The 13,560-nt window shown below is 45.0% G+C and overlaps 1 protein-coding gene across 10 annotated transcripts in view; it reads left to right on the top strand.

Annotated features, from left to right (window-relative positions):
- The window catches only part of TTC7B (tetratricopeptide repeat domain 7B), a 255,882-nt gene that overhangs the window by 75,933 nt on the left and 166,389 nt on the right, over positions 1–13,560 (top strand). For 6 of the 10 annotated variants that reach the window (XM_058740002.1, XM_058740004.1, XM_058740006.1 and 3 more), the window contains 2 exons: positions 5,091–5,212; positions 5,864–5,887. In XM_058740002.1, the coding sequence (XP_058595985.1) occupies positions 5,091–5,212; positions 5,864–5,887 (146 nt within the window). Of the gene's footprint in view, positions 1–5,090; positions 5,213–5,863; positions 5,888–13,560 lie in introns of those variants that run through there. The other 4 variants (XM_058740003.1, XM_058740007.1, XM_058740009.1 and 1 more) reach the window with 2 other exon arrangements.

Raw genomic sequence — 13,560 nt, 5'->3', positions numbered from 1 at the left:
GACTTGAAAGAATGCATTACCAACAGACCTGCATGACAAGAAATGGTAAAGAAGTTCAAGCAGAAGAAAATACAGATAGCTATAACAAAGTGAAGATCATGCAGAAGAAAATACAAATAGATATAACAAAGTGAAGATCATCACAGATGGTGATAATGAGCATACATATAAAAGACTTTTTCTTCTGTTTAATTTTTTAAAAAGGACACTGACCCATGTGGAACACCTGGATGGCTCAATCATTTAAGTGTCCAACTTCAGCTCAGGTCATGATCTCATGGTTCATGAGTCCGAGCCCCGCATCGGGCTTGCTGCTGTCAGCCTGTCAGCGCAGAGCCTGCTTTGGATCGTCTGTACCCCTCTCTCTCTGCCCCTCCCCCACTCACACCCTATCTGTCAAAAAATAAAACATTAAAAAAAAAAGATGATAATTGACCACCTAAACCAATAATAGCATCAACATATCGTGGGATATATAACATAGAAGTAAAAGGTGTGACAACCATCGCACAAAGGATGGGGAAAGAAATGTAAGTACATAGCATAAGGTGTTTATGCTACATATGAATTAGTGTAATATTATTTGAACATGAATTGTGATGAGCTAAAGAGCTGTATTGTCTATAGTTGGGCAGCTGAGAGAGAAAGACTGATGGATGGACACACAAACACAATTAACCAGTCATTAGTGGAAATGAATTGGAAACATCAATCTAAAAAGCAGAACGAGAGAGAAAAAAGGAACAAACAACAGATGAGACAATAAAAAAAAACAACTAGCAAGATGGTGCCAATCATGTCAATTAGTACATTAAATGTAAATGGTCTAAAGAATTAAAAGGAAGAGATTTTCAGATTGGATGCAAATGCAAGGCCTAATATATGCTATCTATATGAAAACTATTTAAAATTTATATATATAGGTAGACAAAAAGTAAAATTATATATCATGCAAACAATAATCAAAGCAAAGCTAGAATGACTGTATTACATCAGAGAGTTAAATTTGGAACAAGGAATATTACAGATAAAGGGAGATGTTACATTAAAAAGGGGTCAGTTAACAAGGCATTGTAATTCTAAAAATGTATGTACCTAAAGTAGAGCTTCTAAATGTCTAAAACAACATGTGTAGAGGAATTTATAACATTAAATGCATATACTAGAAGGGAAAAAAAATCAAATCAGTGATCTAAATTTCCAATTCAAGAAATGAGAAAAAGAAGAAAAAATTAAAGCCAAAGCAAGCAAAAAGAAGGAAATAATAAAGATCAAAACAGAAATCAGTAAAATAGAAAACAGATAAACAGTAGAGAAAATCAGTGAAACCAAAAATGGATTCTTTGAAATGATCCATAAAATTTGTAAACCGTTGACAAGATTGGAAGAGTTAAAGAAAGAAGACACAAATTATGAACCCATAAGAAGAGGAAATAGTACTACAGATTCATAGTATTAAAAAGCTGTAAGGGAACGGGTGCCTGGCTGGCTCAGTCAGTGGAGCATGTGACTCTTGATCTCGGGGTTGTGAGTTCAAGCCCCATATTGGGTACATAGGTTATTTAAAAAATAAAATCTTTAAGAAAAAAAGATTGTAAGGGAAAATTATGACCAACTTTATGCCAGTAAATGTGATCACTTACAGAAAATAGATTCCCTGAAACATGCAAACTACCAAAGCTCACTCAAGAAGAAATAGATAACCCAAATATTCCTATATCTTTAAAGAAATTGAATTTGTAATTAAAAACCTTCTAAGAAAACTACAGGCCAAGTTGACTTTCTTGGTGAATTCTACCAAACATTAAAGAAAGTGATTATAGCAATATTATAAAAACTTCGAGAAAACAGAGGAGGAGGAAAACACTCCCTAACTCATTTTATGAGACTGATATCTCATATGACTATAGATGCAAATATCCTCAACAAAATACCACCAAACTGAATCCAACGACATATAGAAAGGATTATGCTTTGGGGCGCCTGGGTGGCTCAGTCGGTTGAGCATCCGACTTCAGCTCAGGTCACGATCTCACGATCCGGGAGTTCGAGCCCCGCGTCGGGCTCTGGGCTGATGGCTCAGAGCCCTGAGCCTGCTTCCGATTCTGTGTCTCCCTCTCTCTCTGCCCCTCCCCCGTTCATGCTCTGTCTCAAAAATAAATAAACGTTAAAAAAAACAATTTAAAATAAAAAAAAAAAAGAAAGGATTATGCTTTGACTGAGCGAGATTCATTTCAGGAATGCAAGGTTGACTTAACATGTGAAAATCAATTAATATAATTTATGAATAGAGGGGTGCCTGGGTGGCTCAGTCGGTTAAGTGTCCAACTTCGGCTCAGGTCATGATCTCTCATTTGTGAGTTTGAGCCCCGTGTCGGGCTCTATGCTTACAGCTCAGAGCCTGGAGCCTGCTTCCGATTCTCTGTCCCTCTCTGTCTGTCTGCTCCACCCCCCACTTGCGCGTGCGCTCTCTCTCTCTCTCAAAAATGAATAAACATAAAAAATTTTTAAAAATATATATCAATAGAATAAAAGACAAAACCCACATGATAATGATAATTTCAGTAGATGTGGAGAAAGCATTTGACGAAATCCAACACCCTTTCATGATAAAAACGCCTCAGCAAACTAGAAATAGAAGTTCACATCTTCAACCTGATAAGGAGGCACCTATGAAAAGCCAATATCTAACAACATATATAATGGTGAAAGATTGGATGTTTTTCCCCTAAGGTCAGGAGCATGACAAGGATGTCTCTTCTCACCACTTCTATTCAGTATTGTAGTAGAGGTTCTAGCCAATACAATTAGGCAATATAAAATAAAAGGCATCCAGATTAAAAGGGAGAAGTAAGACTATTTCTGTTTGCAGATGACATGATTTTGCATACAGAAAATCCTAAGGAATTCACACACACAAACCCTATTTTAACTAATACATGATTTCAGCAAGATTATAGAATACAAGGTCAATATAAAAACATCACTTTTATTTCTATACACTAGCAATAAACAATCTGAAAATGTAATTAAGAAGTCAATTCCATTTATAATAGCATCGGAAAGATGAAAATACATGGGGATAATAAAAAGAAGTACAAATCTTATACCCTGAAAACTACAAATCACTGTTGAAAGCAATTAAAGAAAATCTAAACAAATGGAAAGACATCCCCCTTTTTGGATCAAAAGACTTAACTTGTTAAGATATATCTGTATCTGTATCTATACTCTCTCTCTTTCTACACACACACACACACACACACACACACACACACACACACACACTAAATACAAGATCCATTTTTAACTTTAGGAAAAGTGCCCAGGCCTTTAATGACTATGTGCTTAAAACAAACAAACAAACAAACAAACAAACAAACAAACAAACAAACACTTTTCTGAAGTTGAGTGATTACTCTGATCACATTTTAGTTTTTCCTGTTAAATTCAATTAAAATTAATTCTAATGGTTTAAGTTTAAAACTGGCTTATATAATACAATCTGTTTTTGTAAAATGATTTTTATCTTTCTTCCCTTGATACGTATGTATAGACACATCTGGATTGTTGTTTAATACATGCTAACTGGTTATTTCTGTAGGGGGGATATTTTGAGATGATTTTTAATTTTCTTTCTGTGTTGTACGGAATTGGTTTTTTGCTTTTTAAGATAATCATGGCATTTTTAAAAAATTAAAAAACTATTTTTGAAAGCACACGAAGGCTAACTATTGGGCCCCAAAGTAGGGATGTCAAGGAGGCCGTTGAATATCTGAGTCTGGGATTCAGAGGGAGAAAGTCTGCAGCAGAGAGGATAAATTTGGGAGTTGGCAGCATAGAGATGATTTCTGAAGCTCAGAGGAACGGATGAGATCATCTTGAGGAGAGACTTACAAGAGACCGCGTTCTGTGCATCCGCAGCACTTGGAGGATGTTGGGGAGGAGCCTGCAGTGAAGCCAAAACTGACAGTTCGCAGGGTAGGAGGAACACCCACCTCTTAGCACTTGCAGAGACAAGTGCTAAGTCGGGAAGGAGCCAGGCAGTTTTGAGAAGATGCTGGGATGTTGTTCAAATGCAAGGGTTGCCCGCCTGGATTTCATTCCACAACATCTGTTCATTGTGTGCTTTCTTTTCTGTTTCCCAAAGCTCGAGAGTTAGAGATCCAGCAATCGCTTCAACTCCATTCAGAGAACAATGTCGAGACCTCTAAGAGCTTTGGGGCGTGGCTAACAGTTGGGTCTTTGGGGAGCTGCTGACTGTCAGCAAACGTGGACAACATGTTTGGAGAACACTTGTATGGTTTTTAAATGGGCCACAAGTAGCTTCTGTTTGATAAATGCTTTATTCGACTTGCCTGTTTAAGGCAAGTAGCCTCTGTAATAGTAGATATGTGTTTACATGTCACTGTAACCCACTCAGCTTGCAGGTAGGTCTTTATCCTGCTTACTTGGCAGTCTTTCTTGCCGGGGCTAAAAGTTTAAACCTTTAAAACCTCTCTGTCTGTTGACAAAAGATCAAGTCTGGGGAGAGAGAGAGCTTAGGTTGTTTGTCTCGGCTCTCCCCTCGAGAGTCCGTAACCTTGGCTCTGTAGCTTACAGGGTTCGCCCTCCCTAGGGAATTCTGGGGCCAATGCCAATCATAGTGCTTCTTAGGCTCCACCCTTTTTGAGTTCATCAAGCTTATGTAGGGCTGAAGCTTCAGTCTGCCTGTCTGTGACGTCGGCCATTGGTAGCTGATGACTATTCCCGCCTGTTGCTGGGACCTGTTTCTGTCTCACCCAGACTCTGTCAACATCCTGGCATCCAGCAGAACCCTCCGCCTCAGCTCTTCTCCCGGCACCGTGCACCCTTCAGCACCCTTCAGTCCTCAGCCATCCTCACCAGGAGGGCCACACATGCCCCGTCTCCTAGGTGCCATTCTCTCGGCTCTCCTAATCCTTGCACTCGCTTCTGCACCAGCCCCGATGCACCGGTGTGTGCGTGAGGAAGGTGATTTGTCAGGTCGTGCAGCACGTGTAGACATGCGGTTTGAAGGGACGAGGCTTGGATGTGGATCTGATTAGTTTTCCGATTTTCTCCCCTTCTAGGTAATACTTACCAATATTCAAAACAGAAGCCCTAAGCCTGGCCCTGCTCCCCACGATCAAGAACTAGGTTTTTTCCTAGAAACAGGACTTCAGAGAGCCCATGTCCTCTATTTCAAAAATGGGTAAGCCTTCTTCATTTTTTAAATTAGGTTCCTAAAGAAGGAAAATAGAAAGCCTTACAGTGCTGTCTCCAGTTTAGCTATTGTAACAAAGCAATTTTAAATATGAACTACGATTGGAATAGTTTTTTAGAATAATGGATATAGGCTCTTTTGTCTGTTCTCCCCCGGCTCTCTCACTTTGCCATGAGGTTTGAAGGTGGGAGAGGGAGGAAGGAGGGCTGTATGGGTATGAGTCACATGAACGAAGCACCGGCCCAGCGGGAGTCGGCGGGGGGGGGGGGGGTCCAACGGGAGCCTGCTTTATGCCATCCTTTCTCCGTGGCAGTGGCTCTGCACACAGGCCTCCCCCTTCTTTTGGGGGACAAGTTCATGACGTGGAAATCCCAGCACACAGGGTCACTGTCCCTTGAATGGCCTATCAGTCCAGAGACTTGGGTTTGCCAAATATCGGACAGTTTTTATGAACGTGGGGGCGGCTCTGAGGCCACACAAGAACACTTTCCATTTGAGCTGCCTTTGGAAAGGGCACGCGAGGGCTAGCTGTCTAAGGCATTTGGTGGTGGTTTTCCTTTTTGTGTGGCTCTTACAAGAAATGCGATGATTGTGTTCCAAATCTCTTCAGCTGTCCCTTGTTTTGACCTTGTGCTGCAGGATAGATGTACATGAAGTCCAACAGTAGGTATCTGGCTCTTCCGTAGCTCCTCCTGGGTTGGGCACGGGAGGCCCCTGGGGGCCCATCCCCCTTCCTCTAGGAATAGTCACGTAGCGCTTTGAACGACAGAGGGGACACAGGTCCCAGCCTTGGGATAAATGAACAGTGGAGTTGCTCCCTGTTCATTTTTAACAGCTTCAAACCTTGGGGGCGTAGCTCATGGAAAAGGCATTTCATCTGCCTGGGGGCTCAAAGCCACACGCATCCATCTTCTGTTCGTTGTGCGTAAATGCTTATTTTCCAAATCTTGTGAAACTGTTTGTAGAGAAGGCCTGTTTGGCTCCAAAGGCCATTGATTCAGATTGGCACGGCCTGTGAAGGGCCGCAAGGACACCCCAAGGTTTGGACTGGCTTGAGGCCTTGGCACCAAGAAGGTGCTCTCAAGTTTGATCTCATCCTCCACTGACTGAGGTCATCTGAGCGATAGTGCATGTCCCCTAAGCTCCATTTTTAGTTCTGTTTCCAATGATGTTATAAATAGAGGGAGAAGGGAGGGAGCATGGACTGTTTTTTTGAGGATCTGTTTCTTCTCCCTTTTAATAATAAGTGGTGGGCATCAAAGAGAGACCCTGACCTTGCTCTCCCTCCCTCTAACCTGTAAGTGTGTGTGGTTAACTCCCAGATGCAAGTCTGGAGGGGTGAATGCATTCCCTTGGGGCTCTCAGAGGTGCCAAACCGATACCTGCTATTGAAAATGCTTTGTGTAGGATTGGTGAGGGTGGGCTGGATCATTTGTTTTCATCTGAAGCCTATTCATTGAGGAGGAAGCCAGTCATACTGGGCTCTGGCCTCCTGCCCTGAAATGTTGGTGGTCCACCGGAGTCCAACTAAAAAATAATAACGATGAGAAGTTTGCACAAGATGATGGATTGCATGCCAGGAATTGCTTACCGGCTCATTTCTCTTTTTGTTTCACCCAAGTTCAAGGAGATCCCCATTGACGTAGCCAAAGTGAAGAGACCGCTTAACTTTGAAGCCTTTTCTTCTCCTTTCTTGCCGTCTTGCTGTTCTGTCTGGGCTCTGAAGACCAGTGATGGGATTGGCCAGCTACTCCAGAGGGTCCTTGCCAGCTGCAGCGTCCTGAAGGCTGGGATTGTGCGGCAGTGATGAGGGATTACTTTGGGGTGGATAGAGGTGAAGGCCAGTTAGGGGACCACAAAATGTGGATGAAAAGAGAAAAAGCAGCTGGAGCTTTTGGTCATGCCCAGTGCTTCCAGCACCACCTGACTTAGAGCAGTGGGTTTCTCAGGGCCCAAAAGCCAGACCTGGGTCATTTGTCAGTGGACGTCTGCAGCTAGGGTCTCTGCAGAGTAGGTGGGGACATCCGGAGGTAGCTGCTGTCCCTAAGCACCAGTGGCTTCTTACATCCCATCTCCTCATGTGTTTGCTCCTTTTCATCTTTCTGCCCCTGAAAAATATGTATCTGGAAGGATATAATGGACAGGGTTAGACTGATTTGTGAGGGTAAGAAAATGTACTGTAGAAGAGCTTCATAATAAGAGATGGAAATCGATAAAGCAGATCTTTTTCTTTAGAAATACACTTAGGGGCTCCTGGGTGGCTCGGTCAGGTAAGCGTCCAGCTCTTTTTTTTTTTTTTTTTTTTAATTTTTTTTCAACGTTTTTTATTTATTTTTGGGACAGAGAGAGACAGAGCATGAACGGGGGAGGGGCAGAGAGAGAGGGAGACACAGAATCGGAAACAGGCTCCAGGCTCCGAGCCATCGGCCCAGAGCCCGACGCGGGGCTCGAACTCACGGACCGCAGATCGTGACCTGGCTGAAGTCGGACGCTTAACCGACTGCGCCACCCAGGCGCCCCCGTCCAGCTCTTGATTAGGCTCAGGTCATGACCTCATGGTTCGTGAGTTCAAGCCATGCATCGGACTCTGTGCTGACAGTGTGGAACCTGCTTGGGATTCTCTCTCTCTCTCTCTCTCTCTCTCTCTCTCTCTCTCTCTCCCCCTCTCTGCCCCTCCCCCCACTCACACTCTCTTGCTCTCTCTCAAAATAAATACACAAACTTAAAAAAAAAGAGAAATATACTCAGATGCCCTCAGCTTTTTAGTTGTCGTCCCTGAGGACTTAATGAGTTTTAGTAATCAACTTTATACTTTTGTAATTCTCCCATCTTTTCTAAGAGTCAGTGCCAAACCAGTGAACTTGGGTCTCTTTCAGAAAGAGCCTGAGCTCCAGACCTTGGATCCCAGGGATGTCGTTGTGTTCACCAAGGCTCTTACTTTGTCATCATTGACCCTCACAGTGTTCGCTCTTTCCTGGGCATTGCCGCCCCGTGAGGCTGGCACTGTAGGTCACCCCACGAGAACACGGTGACCTGGCTGCCGTTCTGCCTTCAGTCCTTCTAGCCCTGTGCCACACAGGGGAAGGTCTGTCTGTGTGTGGAGACGCTTGGTCCGACCCTCCGACGGTGCATGGTCTGCCGTCATCCTGCCCCCCTGGGAGGAAGCGCTGGACCCAAGCACGAGGCGTTGCCAGGGGACAGTTCCCAGGCTCTGCTGTTGATTGGGGTTTTCTCATCACATTTTTCCTCATGTCTCATGCAGAGCATGTCCCAGGTCACCATTTCTTCCTCTGTCCTCCTCTCCCCTGGCCCTTCCTGCAGCCTCTTTCCTCCTGGAGGGAGAGAATGCTTGGTGGCCATCCCAGCGCCACACTGCCCCGTCTGTTTCACATCTAGTTCTTACCCTGTGGGTAGCTCAGCCTCTGCAGAGGGTGCGATCAGAGAGTGTTAGCCTTCAAGCACCAGGACTGCTCCCTCCGTGGGTTCTCGGAGGGCCTTGCCCAGGCTGGCGCTCAGATGAGGGGCAGCGAGGGTGGGAGCCAGAGGCCTTGAACTTGGATGGAGCCAGTCCTTCTTCTCACTGGGTCTCAGTTTCTTTATCTGTGAAATGGGCGTAATCCCACCTATGTCACAGAGCTGAGGTAACGTACACGTGAGAAAATGCACATGGAAGCTCTTTGTAGGGCGTCAGGCGAGCGGCAGGCACTAAGTTGTCATTTCTGGTGATGATGGTGCCCAGCCGACTTTCCAGCAGGAAGTGGAACCAAGTTGAAGCGGGAGTTTGTGAAGCAGCCATCACTCATTTGGTTGCTGAGGCTCACACCACACGTTTTTCAGGGAAGGGCATTTATTTGTGACTGCTGCTTTGGGTGAGCTGTGCTCAAGATGTGTTATCAGTGAGCTTGGATAGCACTCATGACTAATGGCCTTGGTGCTTTAGGGAAAGGAGGTGGGGTGACTGGTCTGATGCGGTAGCAATGGGTGTTCACTGGGCAGCACAGGGGATCTCAGCCTGGCGCTCCCCTCAGCCTTCTTTTTTTTTTTTTTTTTGAAAGATTTTTAAAAATTTTATTTTTAAGTAATCTCTACACCCAACATGGGGGCTCGAACTCATAACCCCAAGATCAAGAGTCGCACACCCTTCTGACTGAGCCAGCCAGGTGCCCCTCCCTTCAGCCTTCTAAGGAGAAGAGAAATGATTCTCCTCTCTTAAGTCCCCATGGCTCTTCCGGGAAGCTTGGCTTTGGGATTCCAGTTATTGATTACATGCTGTTTTAGGAATATTTGATCATCTTTTATAAACAGAGGTCAGCAAAGGACATTTCAAGTGGCTTTGCTTCTTGTCAGCCATGTCAGAGGTACTGGCTGAGCAAAACGGATTGCAGTGTGTGTTTTCCCTGGCTCTGAATTTCTTTTACTTCAGGGAGGGTGGGGACAAGTTAAAACAAGGCAAATACCAGCGACACCTGGGAGGCGTGCCTGTGGGTTGTAGTTTTTGCTAGAGCGCATCCTGGAGTTGTACCTGGGAGACCCCGACTCAGAGAAGGTGGGAAGTCAGGCCTGTGGTCAGACTCTGAGCTCCCCGAGATGCTTGAGGCCACACTGGGGAGTAAAGCGGTGTAGAGCGCCTTTTTGGAGTTTTGTTATTACAGGCAATCAAATAGACCACTGATCACCACTGTGCATTGGCTTTAAAGATTCCTAGACTTCCCCAGTAATTTTGGTGCCCTTTGTAACTGTTCAGCTTGGCTTACTGTAGCCTAGAATCAGCAGGCCAAAAAGGGGCAGAGAGGCCTGCAGTGTCCCACGGGCTGCTGAGTAGGGTGCTTCCTGTGTTTATGGTCCCCAGATAGCAGCCACAGGCAGACAGACTCCTACGGCCCATGTGACCATGGGGAAGGGGCCAGCCAGGAAGCCAGGGGGGCCGTGCTGTATGCACCATCTCCCCAGGCACTGAAGCAGCTTGGCCTTCACCTTTGCCTGCTAGCTGGCATACCGGCTGTCTTCCCACCTGCAGTGGTCCGAAGTTTTCCCTTAAACCGCACATGACTTTTTTGTATCAGAAGCCAACGGGGAACATGGGAGAATTCAGATACATTTCCAGGAAGCTGTGTATCAACTTCTTGTCCGTGACGATCTTCCAGGGATTCAGAGATTAGAAGGAAATGGGCCTGCACTCTAGGAGAGTGGAGTAAAGTAGGAGAAAAGAAAAGGTTAAGACGTAAACCTAAGTAGGGGTGCCTGGGTGGCTCAGTCGGTTAAGCATCTGACTTCGGCTCAGGTCATGAACTTGCCGTTTGTGGATTTGAGCCCTGCATTGGACTCTGTGCTCACAGCTCAGAGCCTGGAACCCGCTTCAGATTCTGTGTCTCCCTCTCTCTCTGCTTCTTCCCCACTCATGCCCTATCTCTCTAGGTCTCTCAAAAATAAACGTTAAAAAAAAAAAAAAGATGTAAACTTAAGTAACTTTAAAGGTTGTGAAATGAAGGAGGACACCTGATTACTTTAACTGAAGTGAGCTCGAGTTTCTAGGCCCATTTATTTATTCACTCAGCAAGGTCATTTGTTCCTTCGTTTAATGAGGATTATTGCATACCTGTGAGGTAACGGACCCCATCTGAGTTAGGTGCTGGTGAAAAGGAGGGGCAATGTCCCTGCCCTCCTGCAACTTACAGTCCCATGGGGAGTTAGGAATTAAAACAAGCAATTTCTGGATAGTTTGTGTGAGTTGCCAGGGCAAGGTCCAGGTTGCCACAAAAGCAAATAGGAAAGCGGCCATGTTGAGACAGCCTCACGATTTGTAAAGGGAGTAAAGCTTTGAGGATGTGCACTTGAAATGCTGTCAATGCAAATCGACTAGGGAGTACCAGGGCTACCTCCCAAATAGCTGGTAGAACTATGGAGTTAGAACTCTAGTCAGTATCGTATACATTCGGCTGGAGTGAGGGTTTATGTAGAGATCTGTGGATTTTCACATAAACCTCTCAGCATAGGGCCTGGCACGCCATAGATTTGGCCAGTCATCTGACAAGTATTTGTTGAGTTCTGCTGTATGTCAAGTACTGGGCTTGGTACTCCACTGGCCAATAGAAGAGACATAGTCCAGGCTATCAGGGAGGATGCAGTCGACTGAGGGAGACAGATAACAAACCGGGAAACCGATGTGTGCAATTACAGATTGGAAGAAGTATCAGGCATTGAGTGGGTGCAGTGGAGGCAAAGAGCAGAGGACCTGCTTAGGTAGGGTGGTCAGTCCAGGCCTGCCGAGGAGGAGACACTGAGCCCAGGGCTTGACCGTGAGAAGGAGGTAACCCTGCCAACAGCAGGAGAAAGAGGATTCCGAGCAGAGCAGCCAGCATGTGCAGAGGTCTGGACGCGGGAAAGACCTTGGCATGTTTCAGAATCTGAAAGGATTCTGCGTGGCTGAAGCAGTTGCAAGGGGAGAGTCACAGACTCGGTCCGGAGAGGACTTTTGGTCAACCTAGCTCACTGCCCTGAGCACGTCACACGCGTCATTTCCCTGCTAAGGAAAATTTCCATAATAGTTCAACTGATGGCGGGGTATAGAATCTGGAAATCTGGGGACTTATCAGAGCACATTTGTTCCAGTCACTGCCCTTTACAGATGGGGAATCTGAGAGCCAGAGAAATCACGTTCAGTATCATCTAATAAATGTGTATTGAGAACCTTACTGGGTTACTTTACTGATGCCGAACACTGATCTAAGAACAGGTGTGACCCAGTCAGTGCCCCTGTGGAGTTTACATTTTGGTTGGGAAAACAGTCAGTAGATAAGGCAGCAGGATTTTAAACCACACAACCAGTTGGTGGCACAGCTGGGGCTTGGACCTCCTCCTGACACCCAGTCCTGTTCTCTCACCACTTGGCCCACATGGACCATGCCCAGTTGGTACCCTGTTCTTGACAGTGGTGCACTGGGCAGCGTAGCTTGGAGGAATACGTTACACTTAGAAAACAAGGACTTCTAAAAGGCAGTCGAGATGTAATTATTTATGTAACAGAATGCATCAACCAAATCTTCTCTGTTTTGTTTAAATGTAGACTAGGTCTGGCTAATCCCTTAATGCCATCAGAACTTTAGTATGGAAACAAAGGAATCTTTGTCAATTTTAATTATGAAACCCCAAGACCACTTTCAGTGATGAATTATGGGGAATGAATTATAGGGAACAGGTAATTGCTTTCAATGTACTCACAATGAATGTTGGAGCCCTGTGTTGTCTGAAAGCTTTACGAGTGCAAGGGAGGTGCGTCCATGTTGGTCTGCCCTTGGCTTTAGTGGAAGAGGGTAGGTCATTTTAGGCTTCCAAAGTGCTGAGATGGGAGGGTTGAAAGGGGAGGGACCAGTGAACTAACCGGCAGTTCACTGCATCTCATAAAGGCCTCTGTGCACATGGTTTTGACCGGCTGTGCGCTGGCTCCTTTCAGTCACCATTTAGAATTGGAGTTCCCTGGAACATGAGCTAGTAGATGAGTTTAGTTCAGTTCTTCGCAATAGATTTGTCTCTTGGTGATTTTCTGTTTTGACGGGGACAGGAGGGGAGGGAGAGATTATTTGTTTATTCATTCACTTATTTATTCATCCATCAAATATTCATGGGCTAGGAGCTAGGGTTAAGCACACAAATGATCCCTATGGACTTTCTAGTTCAGCAGGAAAATAAAAATTCCCAGTGAGTCAAGCCTTCGGAAATAGGACAAAGACAACGCTAATTTTTAAATTTTTAAAAATTTACCCTTTCACTTGGCAAGTTTTCCTGAAAGAGATAGTTGTACAATATAATGTCTGACAATCAAAGTTAACAGGTTTTTTTTTTTTTTAATATTCCCAATACCTCTTGATATGACTGGAGATTGATCCCCCTGGGGATTACTGATAGCAGTGGCAATATTTGCAGAACAATTCTTGGGTCATGCTCTGGATGGGGATAGCCCAGAAAAACACACACTGGTGGTATCAGTGCTATCAGGAACACTACCCACCTCTGTTTGGTTTCAGATGATGTGTTGTGACCTTCACTTGTTCTGCCAGCATAAATATCTGAGGATATTTACCTGAGGATAAAATGGTGAGCAGCCCTACCTGCTCCTTGCTCCCGGAGAGAAATTCGATCATTATATTCTTGGGTGTCTAGGGCTGAGATAGTGCTCAGAAGGGAAGGTCCCCATTTCTGTGGGAGTCCATTTTGAAATGACATTGACCTAGATTTGGTGGTGAGGGGAGGTTTTCCTGAGGGAGTGACTGAGCAGAAGCCTGAGAAGATAAATCATTGCGTGGCAGCTAAGTGGCAAAGTCAAGGTTTGGGGGGGTGGT

The sequence above is a fragment of the Neofelis nebulosa genome, chromosome 7 (assembly GCF_028018385.1).
Source record: "Neofelis nebulosa isolate mNeoNeb1 chromosome 7, mNeoNeb1.pri, whole genome shotgun sequence".
Lineage (NCBI taxonomy): Eukaryota > Metazoa > Chordata > Mammalia > Carnivora > Felidae > Neofelis > Neofelis nebulosa.
The sequence above is the reverse complement of the archived record's forward strand: the minus strand, read 5'-3'. Positions and strand labels throughout refer to the sequence as shown.